The sequence below is a fragment of the Pogoniulus pusillus genome, chromosome 5 (genome assembly GCF_015220805.1).
Source record: "Pogoniulus pusillus isolate bPogPus1 chromosome 5, bPogPus1.pri, whole genome shotgun sequence".
Lineage (NCBI taxonomy): Eukaryota > Metazoa > Chordata > Aves > Piciformes > Lybiidae > Pogoniulus > Pogoniulus pusillus.
In genome coordinates, this window is record NC_087268.1 from 32,749,394 (window position 1) to 32,770,640 (window position 21,247).

The 21,247-nt window shown below is 37.3% G+C and overlaps 1 protein-coding gene across 2 annotated transcripts in view; it reads left to right on the forward strand.

Moving 5' to 3' along the window:
- The window catches only part of ANKRD10 (ankyrin repeat domain 10), a 39,170-nt gene extending 19,968 nt beyond the window's left edge, over positions 1-19,202 (forward strand). The window contains exons 4-6 of one of the 2 annotated variants that reach the window (XM_064143740.1): positions 11,216-11,451; positions 14,521-14,616; positions 17,528-19,202. In XM_064143740.1, the coding sequence (XP_063999810.1) occupies positions 11,216-11,451; positions 14,521-14,616; positions 17,528-18,012 (817 nt within the window). In that variant the 3' untranslated portion in view covers positions 18,013-19,202. The remainder of the gene's footprint in view (positions 1-11,215; positions 11,452-14,520; positions 14,617-17,527) is intronic. The other variant, XM_064143741.1, reaches the window with a different exon arrangement.
- Positions 19,203-21,247: the final 2,045 nt, after the last annotated feature.

The window sequence follows — 21,247 nt, forward strand, 5'->3', positions numbered from 1 at the left end:
ATCTGGTACTTTCCAAACTTAGACCACTTCATACATTCGTATTCTAGCAAAACCTGATTGTCTGCTCTCCAGGTAGCAGTTAAACTCCTGTTACTGCATTACTAGGTAGACAGCTTTCCTCAAGTATACTGCACTATTCTTCTGTTTTATAATTACAGGCATCTTATGGGCTGTCAGTGCAGTATTGTAGTAACTATTATGCAGCATGGAGGATACTGATGTTGGGACTCATTCTTCATTACATAAATCTTTTCAAAAAGGGAATGTCTAAGTGGTCTGTTTACTTCAGTGGTGAAACTTGTAATTCTCCTACAGAATAATTATAAGTAAAGCTTACCAATTTCTTCCATGTTTGATTTTACGCTTGTGATTATGAACTAAGGTGGTAACCCAGATTTAGTCTCAAGGAAAGGATTGGAAATACTGAAGCAGAACATGAATGATGGATAACTGATAAATCAAAAAGTGGAAGAGGGAGGCTCAGTCTTACAGTAAACCAGGATGAAAAGAGATAGTTTTCAGTTGGGGCTATTAGAATAGCTACAGGAACATGAGGCAAACTCTTACCACTGAGTTCCTGTTCAGTTTGAGTGTGGCTTATTCTTAGTGGGGATGGAATAACAACAATAGTTGCTGATGTCTGCTCAGAAATAGAGAAGAGCGTTAAGTGGTTGTACTTCTCACAAATAAATTCTCGATATTTTGTGACCCTTCTGGAACAAAGTTGACAGGGTATGGGGGTTCAGCTCAGTAGGGGAGCTTGTTCATCAGCGATGAGCCTCTGATTTACCAGCACTGTTACTCTGCTTCAGTCCAACAGAACTGGATAAAGAACACTGAAGTGTTACCAAATTTTTAAATGAGGATAGCTTAGATTTCTGACAGGAATGTAAGGAGTTCTGTGTTGGGAGTGGTCTGCCTTCACATACAATACTATGCTAATGTTCATTGTGCACCTCCCCTTCAGACAGGCTATTTTTTTCTGTAAAATAAGCTGTTACTGGCAACAGAAACCTGGGTGTGGCTAGATCAGAACCAATCATAGAATCAACCAGGTTGGAAGAGACCTCCAAGATCATCCAGTCCAACCTAGCACCCAGCCCTATCCAACCAACTAGACCATGGCACTAAGTGCCTCATCCAGTCTTTTCTTGAACACCTCCAGGGATGGTGACTCCACCACCTCCCTGGGCAGCCCATTCCAATGGCAAATAACTCTCTGTGAAGGACTCCTTCGTAACATCCAGCCTATACTTCCCCCGGCACAACTTGAGACTGTGTCCCCTTGTTCTATTGCTGGTTGCCTGGGAGAAGAGACCAACCCTCACCTGGCTACAACCTCCCTTCAGGTAGTTGTAGACAGCAGTGAGGTCCCCCCTGAGCCTCCTCTCCTGCAGGCTAAACAACCCCAGGGCAAAAGTTAAATATAGTGGAAGGAACAAGTGCGCACTGTATTCCCAAATACAATATAATGATTAGTTCTGATGCTTAGTCCTGATATTGATAGTGTTCAGGATCACAGAACCTTAGAGGTTGGAAGGGGGCTCCAGAGATCGTCCAACTCCCCTGCCAAGCAGGATCACCTAGGGTAGTTCATAAAGGAATGCATCCAGGTGGGCTTTGAAAGTCTCCAGAGGAGACTCCACAACCTGTCTTGATGGCCTGTTCCAGTACTCTGTCACCCTCACTGTAAAAGAAGTTTCTTCTTGATCTGCTTGATCTGCCCATACTTTTTGACTGGGTATGCGATGAAAGAATTCTTCATTTCAGTTCATTTGCTCTAGCTTTTGCTGTGTTGATTTGGGATTTCTTTGCTGTTCCAGTTTGTGTCTTTACTGAAAAGTGGGTCATTGTTCAACTAGAACCTTTGAACATGGACAAAAAAATTAAGAAGCTATAGCATGGCTCATAACATGTCCACATTGATCAGACAGGTTTTCTGGTGTGTTATGTGTCACAGATTACATCCCCATGCAACAAAATGTAGCTGATAAGCTCTAGAAAAGTTTTGGCAGCTTTAACTTAGGAAAACAGTGCTCTTCTGTTTCAGCTTCTGTTTCTTTCTCTGTGTTTTGCTTGGTGTTGTTTGTATGTGGCAGATATTTTTTTTTTTCTTTTAAATGGAGGAAAATACAATTTAAAGAAAGTCTTCTCTGAAGCTCATTTAAAAATGGCTTTATGCACTTCAGCAGTTTCTTAATCCAGAAGATCTTTTGTCTGCTTAAGCAGGAGCATCAAGTTACTCTTGTCACAAGAAATAATTTTTTCTGTAGTCTGATAGTGTCCCACTCCATGCCTATTGTGGTAAAATAATAAATCCATCTCATACCTTTAGTCCTTTTGTTCTTGTTCCCCCACAACTTGTGGCACAAAAATGCTTCAAAATTAATTTATCTTTTCTATAAGTTTATTGGCATGCTCTTACTGCACATCTTTTTCATGCTAAAGATCTCAAACTGTCTTCCACGTTTGGCACATTTAATAGAAGCTTTCTTAGCTTTTTTTAAATTCTAGGCTACTAATGGGTTTCATTTGGTATATTGAGGGAAAACAATTGGCTACAGAATCTGCATTGGAGGGCTGTTATATCTTTTCAAATCAGAGTTTGCATTTAACCTTTCCTTACTAGTCTGTCATAGTGCTTTCCTCATTGTAAGCAACTTTATCTGCATTTCCTGATCTTCCTTGAAACATGATAGCGATGATAGTTCTCATTCCTGTAAAGTTGCCTAGTGAAGTAACCCTTACAACTGTCTTTGGACTGAAAGCGGCTGCAGTACTAAAATACGGGATGTGGTTTTTGGTGGTGATTGAGGAAATGCTCGTTGTAATAGGGAAGGTCTTTTATGCTGTATTGCAATCAGATTGTTGTTTAAAGAGTTACTGTAGTCTTTCATACTTTTTTGTGAGTTGTGTTTAGGAATAATTTTGCATAATCGGATATGACTTTTTAAATAATGCTGATTGATGATAACAGGCAAAGACAGGGCTTTATTGTTCAAGCAGAAGTTTACTGAGTGAGTCATTTACACAAGAGATTCTGAAAACTGAAGTCCACTGTTTGATGTCTTTAATAAAGCATATAAATTGGAATACAGATACAGCAATAAATCAGTGTCTGACAGTGATGTTTGTAGTTATTCTGAAGTTGCCTGCTATGGTTGGCAAATTCATTCTTCTGTCAGCATTTGCTCGGTTGTGAGTTGAAGTATCTAGGAGCTCATGATTCACAGTGAATCTTGATTTTTATTTGAAAAAAGTAGCTTCATGAAGAAGAGCTTTCTATTATAATGAATTTTTACTGATTATGGCTTATGTTCTTAGAAAAATTTACCACTGTTTTTGAAAGTCTAAAATTTCAGCTGCCATATCTTTCTGTTGTGAAATAAAAACTTGGCACCAACTTGTGCTTCTGTAGATTGCCCAGTGTGTCATGTATTTTAATCTCTCCCCAGCAGTGACAGATGTCTGGTTCTAGTTAAGAATATTTTTCTCTTGGTCTCTGGAAAAAAGAAAGTTCTAAACTATTTCCCAACTTTTGTATTTGGACACCAAAGGGTTAAAACACTTAACGTTTAGTGTTTTAAAATCATCTTGCTCTAGAAATTCTAGACTAGTAGTATACTGCTGTTTGTATAGGAAACGCTTTTTTCTCTCACTGTGGGCATTTTAGTGTTCTGGTTTTAAATTTTTTTTTTTTCTCTCTTGTTTTGTTTTAATCCTTGTATCTGCTATTTTTTATGTAGGAATAGTTACTAATTCTTTGGAGATACAGCCTACTAAATTTTAAAGTAATTGAAGCCATGAGTTGACCGGTAATTTTAATCCAGTCTATATAAATTTCAGTGAAGAACTGACAAATCGGTTTCAGGATGAAAGTAGTAATGCTTTAAAGGCATAAAAAGCTTAGTATCTTGTTGTTAAGGTGGTCACATGATAATGGCTTACATATTGGATAATGTGCTACAGCACTATATGTATGTTAATGTAACTTTTAATGTTGCCTGCAAATATGTGATCCCTTATGATATAAGTTTCCTGTTTATGCACCATTGCCCGTTTGAATCAAAGAGAAGATTCTGAAACTGTAAAAACTACACATGTCAATGTTTTACAGCTACGTAATTCGAATTGACTTGATTTTTTCAAGTAATCCTAGAAAGGGGGAGCATTCCATATAGAAACTGCTGAAACTGCCACAGGTGCTTCTCCGAAAACCTTACAGTTGTGGCATTGAATGTTCAGTATCGCTTCCTTTCTGCACACAAGGCATACTGTTGAGGTATTTGTTGCGGTGATTGGTTTTAATGCTAATCTAGGAATTCAGATATAGAATCTATAGATTTGCATGCTTTGCTTACCCTAATTTACAATTATCTACATTTTTATTTGTAAACTAACAATAGATAAGTTGAGATCAGTGGTTTTTAACAGATATTACATTAATGTACGAAAACTGTGGTTTATTTTCTAAGATTGTCGCATGGCATTAACAAAAGCACAGTAAGCTGTAGGTGATGTAATCACTATTGAAAATTAAATGGGATTTTTTTCCGTACATTAATGGGTTTTTTCAAAAATACTGTTGTTTTTTTGGTAGCAAACACTTGTTTTGTTTTTCAAGGTATGTGACATTATAAGTGGAAGGTAGTGTATTTCAAATGTATTTCTGTTTTAAAGAACCATAGAAATGTACTTGCTTTTCCCCTCCAATAAGTATAGACAATTGAAACAACTAAGAATGAAGTTCTTTCTAAGCCAAATCAATGTTACTGCTGATTTCAATGTGAGACGCGCAAGTTGTCATCTCATCTTTTCTACAGAGCCTTCTAAGAGTAAATTTAATTTACCTTGATGTAAATCTCTTGAACCAAGGTAGTTACATTTAACCAATTCGAAGTTTCATTTTACTTTTTTTTTCCTGTAGCTTAAGCATACTGCATATATCTTGCATATTTTTTGAGTGCTTGCTTCAGACTGTTTCCTTCCTTCAGTGAACTTAAAACTAACTTTGGATAGACTGAAATAATGGAAACTTCCTCCTAAACTAAATATGAACTGAAAGGTAACTTCGTGTTTCTGTACAACGATCCTGTTGTCAGATAACATTTATCACCTTTGCTTTTGAACAAATTAATTACCCTCAGAGCATTTTCAAAAGCATTGCAGAGAAAGGAAGTGTAAACATGCTTCATCAGCATCATCTTTGTAGCTGCTGTAACTTGATATTGGGACTTTCAAATGAAGAGGGCCTTTAAAATGGAAATTCTGATTGTCAGCCTAAAGGAGAATAACTTTCTTTTTCTTTAATGAAGGTCCTCTTCTTGCCAAGATTAGTCAGTTTTGAAGAGTGCCTGTGGATATCACTTGGTGGAAGAAGAAAAACGTTATGAGAGTGTTTTAAGCATTGTAGAAAGTGTGTGAATAAATGTGTGTATAGAATTAATAGCTTAAACTCTTTAATATAACTGCACATATTTAGTTTATGAAACGCTGTCACTATATAACAATTCAAGTGTTAAATGTAATCTATCAAGGAACTTCCAAGATTACCTACTTCTACCCATCCATGTCCAGGCTTTCTTCAACTTTCATGATGGATTCTTTTTAAAATAACTTTGATATGAAAATACATCTTTGCAGTTACATTTGTCTTCTGCTTTGGAGTTAGCATCTCATACTTGTGCACTTTGAAGAAAATTATACATTTTTGTTATTCTCATCTCTTGGATTTAACCTACAAGAAGGCTGAGGGTTAAAAAAATGCTATATGTTTCTAATTTGTTTCTAGTAGTAAGGATTACATAGAGTGAAAAAAACTAGAAAGCAGAAAAAAATACTGCCAGGTGAAAGAATCTTAAGAAGACTCTTGTTTTTTTTCCAAGCACTTGAATTGCTTTGGAAATAATACAGGGTATGTGTTTTCTAAATGTGGAGTGAACTGTTTTTCTGACCGCTTTCCAGAACTGCATTTAGTTCTGGGTAAGGTTAAGTAAGGAATTTTTATCCTGTTTGTCAGTTCAAGCCTTCATGTATGTTCCTGTCTGGAATGGGTTCCAAAACAGGGATTGTATTTTCAGAGCTTTAGTTTTTAGTGTCCTTTCTTCAGTTTTTACATCTGTTCCTGTAGCTTGACTGATCTTCAGAGACACCTTCATTTTTTTGCTTTGTGTGCTTTTGGGTTTGTGTTTTGGTTTTTGTTTCTTTTTTTTTTTTTTTTTACTGGAGACAAATTTAATTTATTGAGCACAGCTGTCTATTTCAACAGTAACTAGGCCAACCTGTAGAAAATAGCATTCCAAGTCCAATGAATGCTATTTAATAAGACTAACCATAAAATTACTTTCTTCCATCCCTCCACACCTTCCTTACTGCTAGCTTCTTCCTCCAGAAGATTGTCTTTGAAAAATATCAATATGTAGCTTACTTGCCTTGTCATGTTCCAGCTGGGTAGCCTAGATCAGAGACAAACCCTGAAGAGAAATGTAAGTTTGTTCTCAAGTTCAGCATCTTTGTTGGAAGAGAAAAGAAAAAGCCAAAACAACTCTCAAAAAAACCACCATCCCTACCCACAAAACTGGCAGGAAATTTCCTTACTCATTTTTAAGTTGTGAGTAATGCAGTTACAGAAATAGAGCTGTCATATTTGCTGTGTGGTTACCAGTAATGAAAGGGCAACATGACTGAAGATTTAATATCAAACAGTGTGTTCTGAGCTTTGCACCTTCTGCTATTTCAAGATGTTTAGGGTAAAAGGTCAAAACTAGTATTAAAGGGTTTTTAACTTGCAAAAAAAATGGGGGATGAATGAAATTTTTTTTGCCCTCAAGAGACATGAAATTTGGAGCTATTTCCATCTATGTTGTCCAATGGGTTACCCCTTTTTTTCCCCTACTGATTTTCTTTCGCAGCTCAGATCTTGAAGTTATTTTGAAATGTAATATACTCTACCTAGTTAAATCCTCCGAGAAATGGAGAGATCTTTTTATCAGGCATATCTCTAGTAATAGAAGTACTTCAAAATTTACTTAAATACAGTGATTTGTATTTGAGTTTCCTGCTTGTTTTTTTTTTTAACTGCTTAGTCTGTGTCATTTATAGTTTACTTAATAGCCAAATGAATCTTCAGTTGCTGTTCCTTCATTTCACTTAATCATTTACATGTAAGTGCAGTTCTTAACCAAGGACTGGTAGAGAAATTACACATAAGAGATTGAACTGCTCTTCACCTTATGTGTAGTTGAGGCAGTGAATGGTTTTTACTTTCATTCTTGTAATGGAGTATGTTTACACTTAATGGCTTCTATATTCTTGGCTGTGCAGAGATAGTTCCTTCACTTTCAGATTGGTAGCATTTGAGGTAGTCCATACGTGGCAGCTCTAGTAATAGATGTGTTCCCAGTTCCTTGTAACTGCTGCTGTAACAGAGGTAGTTCTACTCCCAAGTTCAGATTAGTGTTTTTGAAGAATGGTCTAGTAAATGTCATGGAATCACAGAATGATAGGAGGCAGAAGGGAACCTCTGCAGATCTTCTACATATTTTGGGAATAGATGGAGTTACAGGAGTCTGGTAAAACTGCTGTGATACCTATTAAGAGTATTTTCTTTCCTACTTTGCATGTATGGCTGAGTTGGCCATTTTTTTCTTGAACTACTTGCATTTTGCTACAATCTAATACAGCACAGCTAGCTCTTGCTGCCCTTCTTTTGCCAATGACAGATCTTGCCTCTGCTGAAGAAATAGGTCTTTTTCATCTATTCTGTTTCTGAGGATTTGGGACTTTCTGCTGATTTTTGTCTACTTTCTCCTTTTCTCCTTCCCATTGATAGTGGAATGCAAGCATACTTAATTGATATATCAAAGGATTCGAAAGTCCCAGAATAATCAAGCTTTGATTAAATTCATAGAAAATGACAACTGGATGTAGAAAATATACGCAAATTGGTGTTCCAACTGAGGGAGCAGAGCGAGAAGCTGTGTTTTCTTTTGTAGCACTTGGCCAGTCAGTTCCCAGAATCACTGAGATCCTGTAATCTCTGTTGGATTGGACTTTCATTTTCCTCTCAGTTTCATTACTAACTTCTGAACACAGGAAGTTCTCTTGAAATTAATAGGCTATATTCAGACTCAAATTTTTAAGAGACTCTTGAAACTCTCAGAACCAAAAATGTTTTAGCATGGTTTGGAAAGGACCTCCAGAGGGCATGTAGTCTGACCCCCCAGCAGTGAGCAGGGACATCCTCCATTAGATCAGTTTGCCCAGAGTTCTGCTGAACTTGACCTTGAAGGATGGGACCTCAACCACCTCTCTGGGTAGCTTTTTCCAGTGTTCCACTACCTTCATGGTAAAGTAATTCCTCCTAACATCCAACCTAAATCTAGTCTTCTCTAAAACCATTACCCTTACTCCCATCACTACAGGTCTTCGTAGGCACTTGGTTTCCAGCGTTCTTGTAGGCCCCCTTCAAGTACTGGAAGGCTGCTTTTAGAGTTCCCCAGAATCCTTTCTTCTCCAGGTTGAACACCACCAGCTCCCTCAGCCTATCCTCATAGGAGAGGCGTTTCAGGGCCCCATGTGCTTGAGTACTACAAAAATCTGTACAGTGCTTCCAGGATACTCCTGTAGAACACATGTAGCTTTGTCCACCTGTTAAAAGTAAGCTGTTCAGGAGGAGGTGGAAAGGGGATAGATCTAAAAATAGCAAAGGTCATTACATTTTAAAATCTGACAAACACTAAGGCTTATTTCTGGGAAGTTTCTTGGTTCCCAGAGTTTGGCCATGTAGCCTTACACACTTAAACTACATCTCCAGATACTTCTATCAACTTAAATCAGCATTGCTGGGGAATTGCTGGCTTTACTGTAGCCTGTCTTACGAAGTATTTTTCAAAGCAGGGCTGTTAAGCAGAAACACTTGCTATGTAACAGAATTGCTTACTCTCTGAAGTGATCCTGCAACACCATGTTGTTTTAGCCTTGAGTAACATCAATTTGTGTTCAGTTAGATTTCCTTTACTGTCATTTTGTGGTTCACAGATTTAAATGGGATTTCAGAGAACTGAGCTAGTCTCTTTTGACCAAAAGGGGCGTGTTGAAATGTAAGTTGCAATTGCATTTTATGTCCATACGCTATGCAATTAGAACTAGTTGAAGAGCGCTGAATGTTGATTAGGTGGGAACTCCACAGGCTGTCTAGCTAAGCATGGAAAAGAATTGACTGTAATTTGCAGAATTTCTGAAACCAGAGTTTTCTCTTAAAATGGGGTAGGAGGGGCAGGAAGAGAACCCTCTGAATCACGATGTTAGGGGCTGGAAGGGACCTCAAAAAGTCATCTAGTCCAGCCCTCCTGCCAGAGCAGGGTCACCTATACCAGATCACACAGGAATGCATCCAGGCAGGTTTTGAATATCTCCAGAGAGGGAGACTCCACAACCCTCCTGGGCAGCCTGTTCCAGTGTCTTGTTACCCTCACAGTGAAAAAAATCTTCCTTATGTTTCCTTGAAACTTATGTGTCTCAGCTTTCACCCATTGCCCTTTGTCCTGTCACTGGGCATCACCAAGAAGAGCCTGACTCCCTCCCCTTGGCACTCACCCTTTACATATTTATGCACATTAATGAGGTTACCCCCTGTCTTCTCCAGGCTAAAGAGCCCCAGCTCCCTCAGTCTCTCCTCATAAGGTCCAGCAAGTTCTATACTCTCAAGATTCTCCTAATAGCTAATTTGAAATACCTTTTGTTCATATTAGTCCCGAAGGTTTCCTGTTTGTACTTATCACACAGAACAGATTATTCTCTTTGCAGCTATATATTAGGTATTTGAAACTGATAGGGTCTACTTGAAATTTTATTTCTTTTTACTAACTGGATTTTTTAAGTCTTCTGAAGTTTACTTTGTAGATCGTTCTTGGCTGCTGTTTCTTGGATTTTTGCTAGCCTGATGACTTTTTTTCTGAATCCGTAGTATTTTGATTTATTCCAAAGTTTATATAATCAAGTTGTATCCATTAATTGAATTAGGTTTTCTGTAATACTTTATTTCTAAAGATTGTTTGATCTCATTTTTGTAGCAAACAAATTGCAGTGATCTGGGAAGCAAAACCAGGCTTTGTTCTTTGTGTGAGCTGGAGTCAGTTGTTTTCAATTCCATATGAATTTCAATAGAATCAGGTCTATTAATCTTCTGAATTCTTGTTCTGCTGGCGGGTCTGTTTCTGAATTAAGTAATGGACTTGTCTAAACTACTGAAGCCAAGAAACAGAAATGCTTATTTTCTGACTAGTTACATCTCTCTGGAAATGCAGGAAAGATTTATTGGCATCTCTCAGTTCACAGTCTAGTTTTGCCATTTCTAGCTCTCTCCATCTCCACTTCAATGCACTTAAAAAGTTACTCTGTGTTTCTAAGCGTGGGTGTACTGTATGTTTCCTGCAAATGCATACAATACAACACTCCTTCAAATTTAGCCTCTTCATCTGTCTCCTACCTGATTTAATTTCTACTCTCTTTGATGCATTAGAATATTCAAAACCCAGTACCATTCTCTTGTGCACAGAGAAGTCTTGGTTCAAATAAAGCAAGTTCTAGCACTTATGATGTCACACACTTTGAAATGAGAAACAAAACCAGAAAAAAAGTATAAGCAAAGCATAACTGAATATAGCATCTTTATTTATCTATCTTTTTCTATATATGTATATATTTTATTATTAGGAGGAATAGTGATGTTGTTACTTTAGAAACTGGAATGCCATGGACAATTGCCAAATCATGTTAAGTTTGGTTTGAGTATTTAATCTTTTGCTCAAGTTTAAAGCAATAGATTGCAGAATAAACTGCAGAAAATGGGAAAATTCAAGGCTTAAGTTAGTCTGGAGTTTATGTAAACATCAGATACTTCAGACTACTTTAGAATAAAAGCATTTTGAGAAGTTTAAATAGGAAGATGGGTTTTTTAAGGCACGTAGTGTATTGATTTTATTTTAAAGTGTATTGTCTCCCAAATTTCACTTAGAAGCCAGCTATAGTTATATATATATGTGCAAAAAGTTAAGTTAGTTATAAGACTAAGATGATTGACTAATTTCTTGATAAGAAATTTGCTAAGTGTATGTTTTCTCTCATCACCAACAGTCAGATAGTCAGTAAGGGCAGCAGCACTAGCAAGCTAGCCTGATGAATGAGTGTAATTCAGTTTCTTTGTATTGTACAGCTTGAGAAATGCCAGTGGCCTGACAGCAGCAGACCTTGCACATACCCAGGGCTTCCAAGAATGTGCCCAGTTTCTCTTGAACCTCCAGAATTGTCACCTGAATCGTTTCTATAGCAATGGTACCTTAAATGAGGTTCATCAGAATGCAGGTCCCAATTCATTCGGTGGTGGGACAAGTCGAAAGAGATCCTTTGAAGATACAGAGTCTGCTGGAGTGAAGAAGGCTAGAACAGAAGGTAAGACCTGCAGCAGTAACAGGGGTGGGGTGATAGAGTAAACATTTCAAGCTTTTCAGAGTATTAAGCATTGTTGCCAAACTCAAGAACACGTGTTAAGATGTGTGTTAATACAAGAAGCAGATGAATACAGTTACCCCATGCCACAAGATCCTAATTCTCCCTGTCACCATCTTGGTGTGTTCTGAAGTTTCTATTTCTAGAAAGTGTAAATTTACATATGCCAACAATAATATGTGGAGGGGAAGTTGCTGAAATTGGGTTCTACTCCTTCCTTAATTCCTTCTCCTTCAGGAAAGCTAAATAATGTTGTGTTAATTCACAAAAGATGCCTGGATGTTCTGATGGCAATTTTCCCCTTAGAGATTAATTGGCAATTAAAAAAATGTTTGCTAGATAAGATGGATGGAAGAAATTTAGTGCAAAAAGATTCCTCAAAAAAAGAGGGATTATGTCTGTGACATTAGGTTACTGTACCTTGAGTTTCCAGGATCATGTTCCAAGGGAAACCGATGTCTCACAGGAGGATGGAAGAACAGAATGAAGCTTAAGGAGTTCTGTTCAGCACAGAGGATACTGTTGCTTCCTCTGCCAGCAATGGTGTGATAGTGCAACCTCAAATACATTTTTTGCTGGATATATGAACTTTTTACATCTTATAAACACTTCAAATAACATGGTGAAGAATATTCTCTGCTTCCTTTCTATTGGTTATCCTAGTAAATGCATATTAAAAAGAATGCAGCCTTCATATCTTTCTCCTTTGTCTAGCAACAGGATAAGGACTTTGAAGGTCTTAATTAAAGATGCTTTTTTACAGCTGAAAATGTGTATTATTCTAACAGATGTGACTTCCAGTAAGCTAAATGAGGTGGGTTCAAGCAGTGTTTTAATCCTAGCTAACAAGGGGAATTGAGACTAAAGCAATGTTTATAAATATGAGACAACTTAATAGAGCATCAATCTTGATGTAATTTGTATTTGCTTTAGTAGTTGCTACTCAGCTGTCATTTCAACTATACCAAGAGGAGGTACTCCATAGGCAATCACAAACAGGACAAAGCGACCTTCCAGTATCTGAAGGGGGCCTACAAGAAGGGTTTATAAGGGCTTCTTGTAACAGGACAAGCGCAAATGGCTTTAAACTTGAGGCAAGCAGATTTAGACTGGATATTAGGAAGAAATTCTTTACAGTGAGGGTGGTGAGATGCCAGAACAGGTTGGCCATGAAGGTTGTGGCTGCCCCCTTTCTGGAGATGTTCAAGGCCAGATAGTCTAGTGCAAGATATCCCTGCCCATGCAGGGAGGTTGGAACTGAATGACCTTCAGTGTCCTTTCCAACCTAAACCCATAGGTGAATCTGTGAATATGTTATTTAATGTACTGGGTCTAAATAATTCCATGATGGAGAAGTGTGCCTATGAAAGTCAATGCAAGGCTGCTTGTTATTTCTGCTGTCAGGAATAACATCTATAAGTAGCTACATGGAAGGAGAAAAGTAAGTGGTATGCAGATGCCCCTAACAGCTACATAAAGATGTCTTCAGTGCATTCACATTCTGCTACAGGGAGGCACTGCTTGAAATCAAAGATAGTATCATTTGTTTTGAAAAGCTGTTTCTTCTGAATGTTCACAACTAGCAATCTCTTAGCTTCATGAAAAAACTCACCTGTGAGTAAGCACAGTGTATGCCCTTTAGAAGAGCCTGTAAGTAGTAGAGCTAAGAGAAGAGAAATACTTAAGCTATGCTTTGCCATACATCCTGTAACAGTGAAACTGGGCAATGTGTGGGGTTGCTTACATGTGACTTTGTTTATATGCACATACATGTGTCTATAGTAATCAAACATCTTCCACCTTTAATAGCACTGATGCACTATGTGCTGTGATATGAAGTAGTAGTAACTCTTCAAGTGTAATGCAAATATGAGATCCAAAGGCTAAAGCTGAATTTCACAGAAGTAAATCAATGTCCATTTTCAGAATGTACACCATGTAGTCTATATTTTTTACTTAGAAACATTGGCCAGGTTTTGTGTTTGGTTTTCTGAAATCCATTCAGAAATTTCACTGTTCACCTGGTTGGTGGAGGATAGTGCACACCAGGCCACCAACTGTTCAAATGGCTGCTTTTAGATGTTCTTTGTGAGGTGGATATGGAGGACATTGCCACATGCACCCTTGAATTATCCAGTATGAAACTGCACTTCTTTGTACCTCTAGGTAACTGCAAAAAAATGTTTCCCTTGCTGGTTTAAGGTAATTTGAAGCTCACTGATGCAAGGGTCCTAGTTTTCATTAAGACTCATGTGATCTGAAACACTAGCAATTGCTTAAGGTTTTTTAAAAATGAGTAGTCTGTGAACATTTCTTTTCTGCCCAGGGTAATGAAAGCTGACTTGTGGGTTGCTGAAATAGCATTTTATAACAGTAGCATTAAGGATGTCTGCAGTGTATAGAGGGAAGTGTGTAACAGTGTGAGAGCTGGGCAGAGTATGCTGGGGTAGTAGTGGATCAGTGCTTTAGGTGGTAGCTGTAAGAGGCCAAGAAGTCAAGCCCATCTTGCTTATTAAAGTATTTCTCACAGCACTCTAACCACTTACCTATCTTCTGAGAAAAGCTGTGAATTTTTTGTAGCTCTCCAGGGATGCCTGGAGCAGTCTGATATGAATAGGGAGTGGGTTACTGGGAGCTGGCCCTTAGGCCCACATGTGAGGGACTGACTACTTTTTGTCTGTTAGGTACAGTAGGTGTAAAGCATACATATAAGTCATTTAAACTGCTCTTTATTCAATCTTGTAGCATACCAAGCTAACAATTGTTTGATATGTAGGTGTAAAATCTGATAAGCACACTGGTAATTCTCCATTTTGAGGGATTAAAATGGATGGGCAAATGCTTAGCATATACTTGTCATTTGGAACCTCAAGTGTCAGAAGCTTTCAGACATGAAAAAATTGCATTTCTTTGTAAAAAACCTTATGCTTTAATAACAGAAATACTCATCTGTTTGTTCACTGTGTGTTCGAGTGTGCACTAGTGACTAAACATGACTTTTTTTTTAATCAGCTTACAGCTTTGATGGCGTAATACCGGTGATGAATGGAGGAGTTGAGGACGATGCTGACAATATGCACATTGATAGAGAGTTTGCTGTTGTATCAGGTGGGAGTGGACAGTTTCCTGTTAACTACAACAACACTCAAATGGTTGAAGACACCAAACAACAGGAGAGTTCTTCTGTTGGACCAAAAGAAATTGAGATATACACTGTTTCTGCAATGCAAACTCCTTGTCGTTGCAAGAACCAATATGCATTTTATTTTTAAGTAAAAAACTTAGTCCTTTACTTTTGCACATTGTTGTCTGGAGTCTTGAAAACTATTGTACTGCTGTAAGACCCATTATATTGGGGGCTTATTAGGTATCTAACATTAGCTGTTTCACACAATACTTTGTAATGGTGGAAGAGAAGGTTATCAATAGTCAATTATTTCAGATATACAGAAATCCACAGTGGCTGTTTCATTTTTAACTTGAGGCTTGTGTTACATTGTGCCTTGCTTTTAGTTGCTATAATTTCAGGTTAAAGGGAATTCAGAAATAATTTAGGCTATTAATTTAATTTTCATTTAATAGATTTAATTGTTAATAACAAGACTTGATAGGGAAGCATATCCTAGTGCTTACGTAGCTTTGAAAATTAACATGTTATGGCACAGCTATATTCAAAATACTTCAGATACTGTAAAAAATAATTAGATACGTGCTGTGTGTCCAGAATTTATTCAGACATGGTGATTTAAGTTCAAGATCCTGCTTTGGGATGTTTAAATGTAGATAAGGCTGGATATAACAGATCATAAACTCGTATTTGCAGCTAACATATCATGGAAAACATTTTTTGTTTTCTACTGATCTTCATGAAACAGTCAAAATGTTACTGGTGTTAATGAATATTAATGCTCTAAGTGGTTTTTTTTCCTTAAAGGCTGCTTAATCAAAATGCTTTTGTTAACCCCAGGACATGTATAGAGTTTTAAGTAAAACTGTCTTGGGTCAGCTTTTTCCATGAACTTTGTAACTAAAGGCATGGAGTTACTATGATAATGCATTATTACATCCAAAAATCAATTCCTTGATTTAAGCTTTTCTGTGATAAACACTTTTGTGCATTGTACCACAGATCAGATTTGCCAAAGGGAATTATAATTAATAGATATTTTAATATATTAGAAATAAATGTATGCATATATGTATACAACCAGTACTTTAAAATTAGAAAGTGTTCTTATTTATGGAAAAACAATTGTCTTTCATAAATATACTCTATTACTATAGGTGCTAATTTTTAACAAATAACATCCTAGAATAGTTATTAGATTTATTCATTACCTACATATACATTCTAACAGTAGTGCCATCCTTATTAAATTGGCAAAGCCCTGCCTATAAGGATCTATTTTTAAACAGATAAAATTTTGCACTTTTCATTTAATAAATATTAAATTACTTTATTGTGTTTTTTATCACTGATTTTTTTCCCCACCTTAAATAAGAATTTTTAGTTAGTGAGTTCAGATGATGTGTTATTTTAACTTGTGTAGGGATTGAATAGAAAAGTCCAGTCAGTTCATTCAGCAAGTCACAAATGGAATACTTCCCTCGGCATTATGTATTACTGTGCAAAGTGTTAGTATCATAAGTCATATTTTAAATACTATCCTTGTGAAAGAGAAACAGAACTTGCAATTCTTCCTTGTCAAACAGTGGTACTTGTGACATGTCACTTACACAGGAGCCCAATGTTTTATAAATGTGGGAAGTTGGCAACAGGCTTCCTGACTTGAATTGGAAATGCACATTAAATGCAGTCCTATTCTGCACGTAAGTTTATGCATTCATATATACATAAACATATGTGCACATACCCAAGGCTCAGAGCAGAATGTAATCTCTTTAGATGTCATCATATAGGTCTGTAGTTCTACATTTGCCTTGTTCATCTTTAACAGTATAGATGTAAATTTTAGATGTCCTTTACCAGTAGGTGTTTTTAAGTTGGAATATATCACCTTTTTTTTGGCACTAGGAGTTTTGAGTACCACTGCAAAAACATATTGCAGACATACTGTTGAAATCTGTTTATGGAAATAAAAATTATTGTATAAATGACTAAACTCAAAGGGGAAGTTGCCTTAAAGAACCTGTCAGTGGGTTTTGCATGCACATTCTTGGAAATTTGTTTCCTACTGATAATCTTTTACAGTCTTCTGTGTGCTCTGCTGTTGCTCTTGTATGGCATTTTGCATGTGGATAGTACACATGCTATTATAAACTTACTAGTAAATGCAAACCTGCCTGGTATGTTACCTAGCAAGCTGCTAGATAAATTGAAGTACTTGCTGGTAAAGGAACTTTGGAATGTTTTATATTAGCACCCCGATATAATGTAGTCATAGAATCATTTTGGCTGAAAAGGACCTCTAAGTTTGAGTCCAACCATAATAACCTAACATTCTGCATTTGACCTATTTCACTGTATACTGTGCTCTGAGAGTTACTACTAGGGGAAAAGAAGAAAAAGGAAAAAGAAGTGCCACATGAATTACAGAGGGGGGGGAAGAAAAAACCCACAAACACAAAACCCAACCCGTCACCCTCTCACAGATCCTCAGTTTTTGTTGGTACCTAGTACTGCATTGCAAGAGGGCATTGTGCTTAAGGTGGAAAAGATGCTTTTTATTCCACCTTTCAAAGCACTACCTAGGATGTTGTCTGCTACAGGTTTATTTCACACAGTTAAATGAAGAAAATTCTGAAAAAGTGATACTGTCTTTGCAAAGAGTAACATAAACATCTTTACACACTGAATGTAGAGGGATAGCTGCATTGTCCACGTAAGAATCCATGCTACAAGCTTACTGGTCAGCTGCCATTACTTTGAACTACCTATATTGTTATAAATAAAGGGTAGATTATTCTCAAAGCCATGTATGGAAACATATTTTAAATAAGCAGAGTATAGTGGGGACGTTTTGATGTATTTTGATTTATTATTAATTGTTGGTGACAGGTGTATTTCTCAATGCAGATATGAATAGCAGTAGCTCCATATTGAGTGCACTGACAAATGGATGTGCCATCAATGGACATTTGGATTTCAACGCCGCACAGCAGCTCAGTGGAATGGATGTCAGGCACGAGGAGTGTTTAACACTAACACCTAATGGAATAATTCCTGGAATAACTTCTCCCAGTAGGCATCGAATTCATACCAGTAACGGCACTGAGGAACCAGAAAAAGCCATGAATAATTCAACCGAAATGTGTGGATCTCTGCATCTGAATGGAAGCCCCAGCAGCTGTGTTTCTACCCGGCCCTCGTGGGTGGAAGATCCTGGAGATACTTTACACTATGGACACTATCATGGTTTTGGGGATACTGCTGAAAGCATCCCTGAACTTAGTAGTGTTGTTGAGCATTCCAATTCTGTCAAGGTTGAACAGAGATACGACAATACTGTCCTTGGCACAATGTATTTGTATCACGGTTCCTAGATTAATGACCTTTGTGTCTAATGCATATTGAAATTGCTACCAAATGAAACTGGGGGGATGGAATCCTCATATAGCATTAAATTTGAAGATTGCAACTTACTGCTATTTTTACACTTTGTTTATATGAAGAGCAAACCTTTAATTTGACAGCCTTATACAATAGTTGTAGTTTGTTGCATGTATGGGGCTTATTTAGTGATAAAATAGGTGCTGTTACGATAGAATGTTTATTGTTTTCATTTGGTTTTTTATTATGGGATGTTCTGGTTTTGTATTTTTTTTATTTCTAAGCTTGTGAACACTATCCCTTTTTAGAGCTGTTTTCTCTTTTATTAAAACAACGTTTAACTGAATTTTGTGAAGAAAATGTTATGTGCATCATTTAGAAGTAAGGATTTTTCTTTCCATATCTTCTGCTGAAGCTATGGTAGCAATATCAATGCCAGCTTATCACTATGCAAGGTTGAAAGTGGCAATCTTCTGGAGCTTCTCTGACTTCTCTAGTTTGTACATTTCTTTGGTATAATTAGATGTGCTGCATCTTTAATTTTTTCGAACGAGTTGTTTAAAAATGCAGAGATAAAATTGGAAGAAGTTACTGTTTGACTTCCTGTAGCGTAGAAGTGCTTTTCATCGTTGTTGGACTCTTTACATTATAGAGTGGGAAAGTGAGCTGCCTTTGTTGGGTGTTTGCCTCAGGTTAGTTCTGAATTTGTGGCAGTTTTTCTTTGGCTTCTCTACTTTGTGTGTGCTTGATATTTTACCATAGCTCACAGACGGGAGGCATGTTGGCACTGTTCTGCTTCGTGCGCAGTTTGAAATTGCTGTTACTTGTTATAGAATTTGCCGAGTCAAAACATTTGAGTTTGACTGTCTTGGATATACATTTATTGTCCTGGGTTTTTTTAAAACATATGCTTTGAAAATGTAACATTGTATACTCCTTGGGCTATGCTCATGGAAAAGACATTGTATTTAAAGCTTAATACACAAGTCAAAAATCCATATAAGTGCACTATATGAGCACTAATAATATGAGTTGCTGCTTTGTGTTCTGATAAGTGAAGGGTGAGAAAGAATACGGTAAACAAGATAAGCCTTCTGAGTTGTGTTGATTTTTTTTGTTCTAGTTTCGTTCAAAAAGGGACCTTTACAAATTGGATTTAAAAAATAAACATGTTGTATCTGAATGTTTTGTATAGGCATTATTATTTTATTGGTGATTTGAGTAAATCTTTAGTAATTTTAAAATTGCTTTCTCCATAAACTATCAATGCAACCATGGAATGTCTTGATTTTATCAGTACATGGAAGCAAATGGTAACAGCCCAGTAAGCTCTCCTTGACTGAATTACAGAATCACATACTGGGTGTTCTGTGTGTGAAGATTGTATCAGCCTTTCACTCTAAAAATGAGTTAAAATACTGTCTAGCTGATTTTCATCAGATTTGTAGTCCCCTTTATAGCCTAGCATTTTGCGTAAAAATATTCAGGAGAAGCTGATGCTTGAGACTCTACACTCCATCTGGTTCACTGTCTATGTAAAAAAACCTCAGTGTATTCAAATTGAAAGTACCAGTGATTGGAAAATTCCTATGTGTTCTGGAGGCACATGAGATCGTTAATGAAAGGTGAGTTGCCTGGGACAGGCTGTTCTGCTGTGCCTGTGCTTGAACAGCATCTGGGCCCTCTTAGCTGATTCAGTTGATGCTGTGTCCAGAGGCATGTGTGCTATTGCCATCATGCTAACATGAGACACTAACTTAAATTTATTCTAACATTGGGTCTGGGGACCTCCTTTTTAGTACTTGCCAAGCTTGCTGCAGATGCTTTCTTATCCTTCAAATAAAGCAACTCAGTTCCACTAAGTGCTGCCATCTTACATACATGACTTTGATTCCTAAAGGGTTTTCTTTGTGTAGCAACTGAGCTTATGTGCATCTGTTCTGATGGTAAACTTTCAGGTACATAATTTTGGCCTGACCAGATTTACAGTGTTCATAGGACAAAATGTTTATATTCTGTGTACATTTGGGTTTTGTTCACTTGCTTTTTACCTCTTGCCCAAGAAATACATTGGAGACATTATTTCAAATTCATGGAGAGAACCTGCTGCTTTATTTGTAAAGCACTTTGATGCATGTGTGTTCAACCAAATGCTAGCAGAGACAGAGTTCATGGTCTTCACTTATCATTGGGCCCCATGGAAGCTAAATATAAAATTATAATTAAGTGTAGAAGGTCAGGGAAGGCCTGATGATACAGACACTGCGTTTGCTAGGTAGCTTCCTTTACAGCTAATGCTGCAAAAGATACACGTTTGTGACCCAGCACCTCAGCCAAGAGCTGAGATGTATAACTTTTAAAGTATCCAATTTTTTAAAGAGAACTCTAAGACTCTTTAGAATTGCTTTTTGAGAAAATACCTGGACTTACAGCCCAGGCCATCTAAAGTCTTGAGTTTATTGCAGATTTAAGGAACAATTTAGAACACGGAATGAAACAGCACGTTTGAGGTTGGTGAATACACATGGAAGTGTATGGCACTGTTAGGAGTCCATACCACCCCGACAAAAACTCAGTTTTCTTGGAGTCTGCTTTCCATCCACCTAGATTTAACTGAGCAGCACTACCATAGATTTCATGTATCACTGACCAGTTACTTTCATCATCCCTCTGGTTATCTCTTTGGTTGAGACACAATGGATGTTTTTGTGCAAGTTTATTCCCTTATTCCAGATAAAATGTTACTCCATTTGTGAAAGGCCTCTATCATGCAATTAGAAGATTTGGATTAAATTACTGTTAGGTGCTACTCAACTTCAATACTTGCTGCAGGAGCTTTCAGACCTTGTGAACTTGCCTGAACATTGGTCTTGAAACTGACTGATCAATTCTTGATCCTTGTTCAGACTCAAATTCCGTAAGCTAGCAAGAGACTCTGCAAGACTCTTCTGCTAAACCTATTTAACAAATTATCATCCTTCTGCAGCTTGAAATTGTACTCCATTTTAATATTTATAGTCACATTATAAATCACTGAGGAGTTTGCCATTGTGAATATAAATGTAATACATCTGAAAGAGCTGCCTCGCAAATCATCAAAGTCAGTCCTGAGCACAAAGCAAACCTGGATGGGAGAAGGGATCTCTGCTGTGCCATGTGCCAGAGTCAACCTATGGTACAAGTCTATGGTAAGGCACATGTGCCAGGCTGTGTGCTAGAAAGCACTTC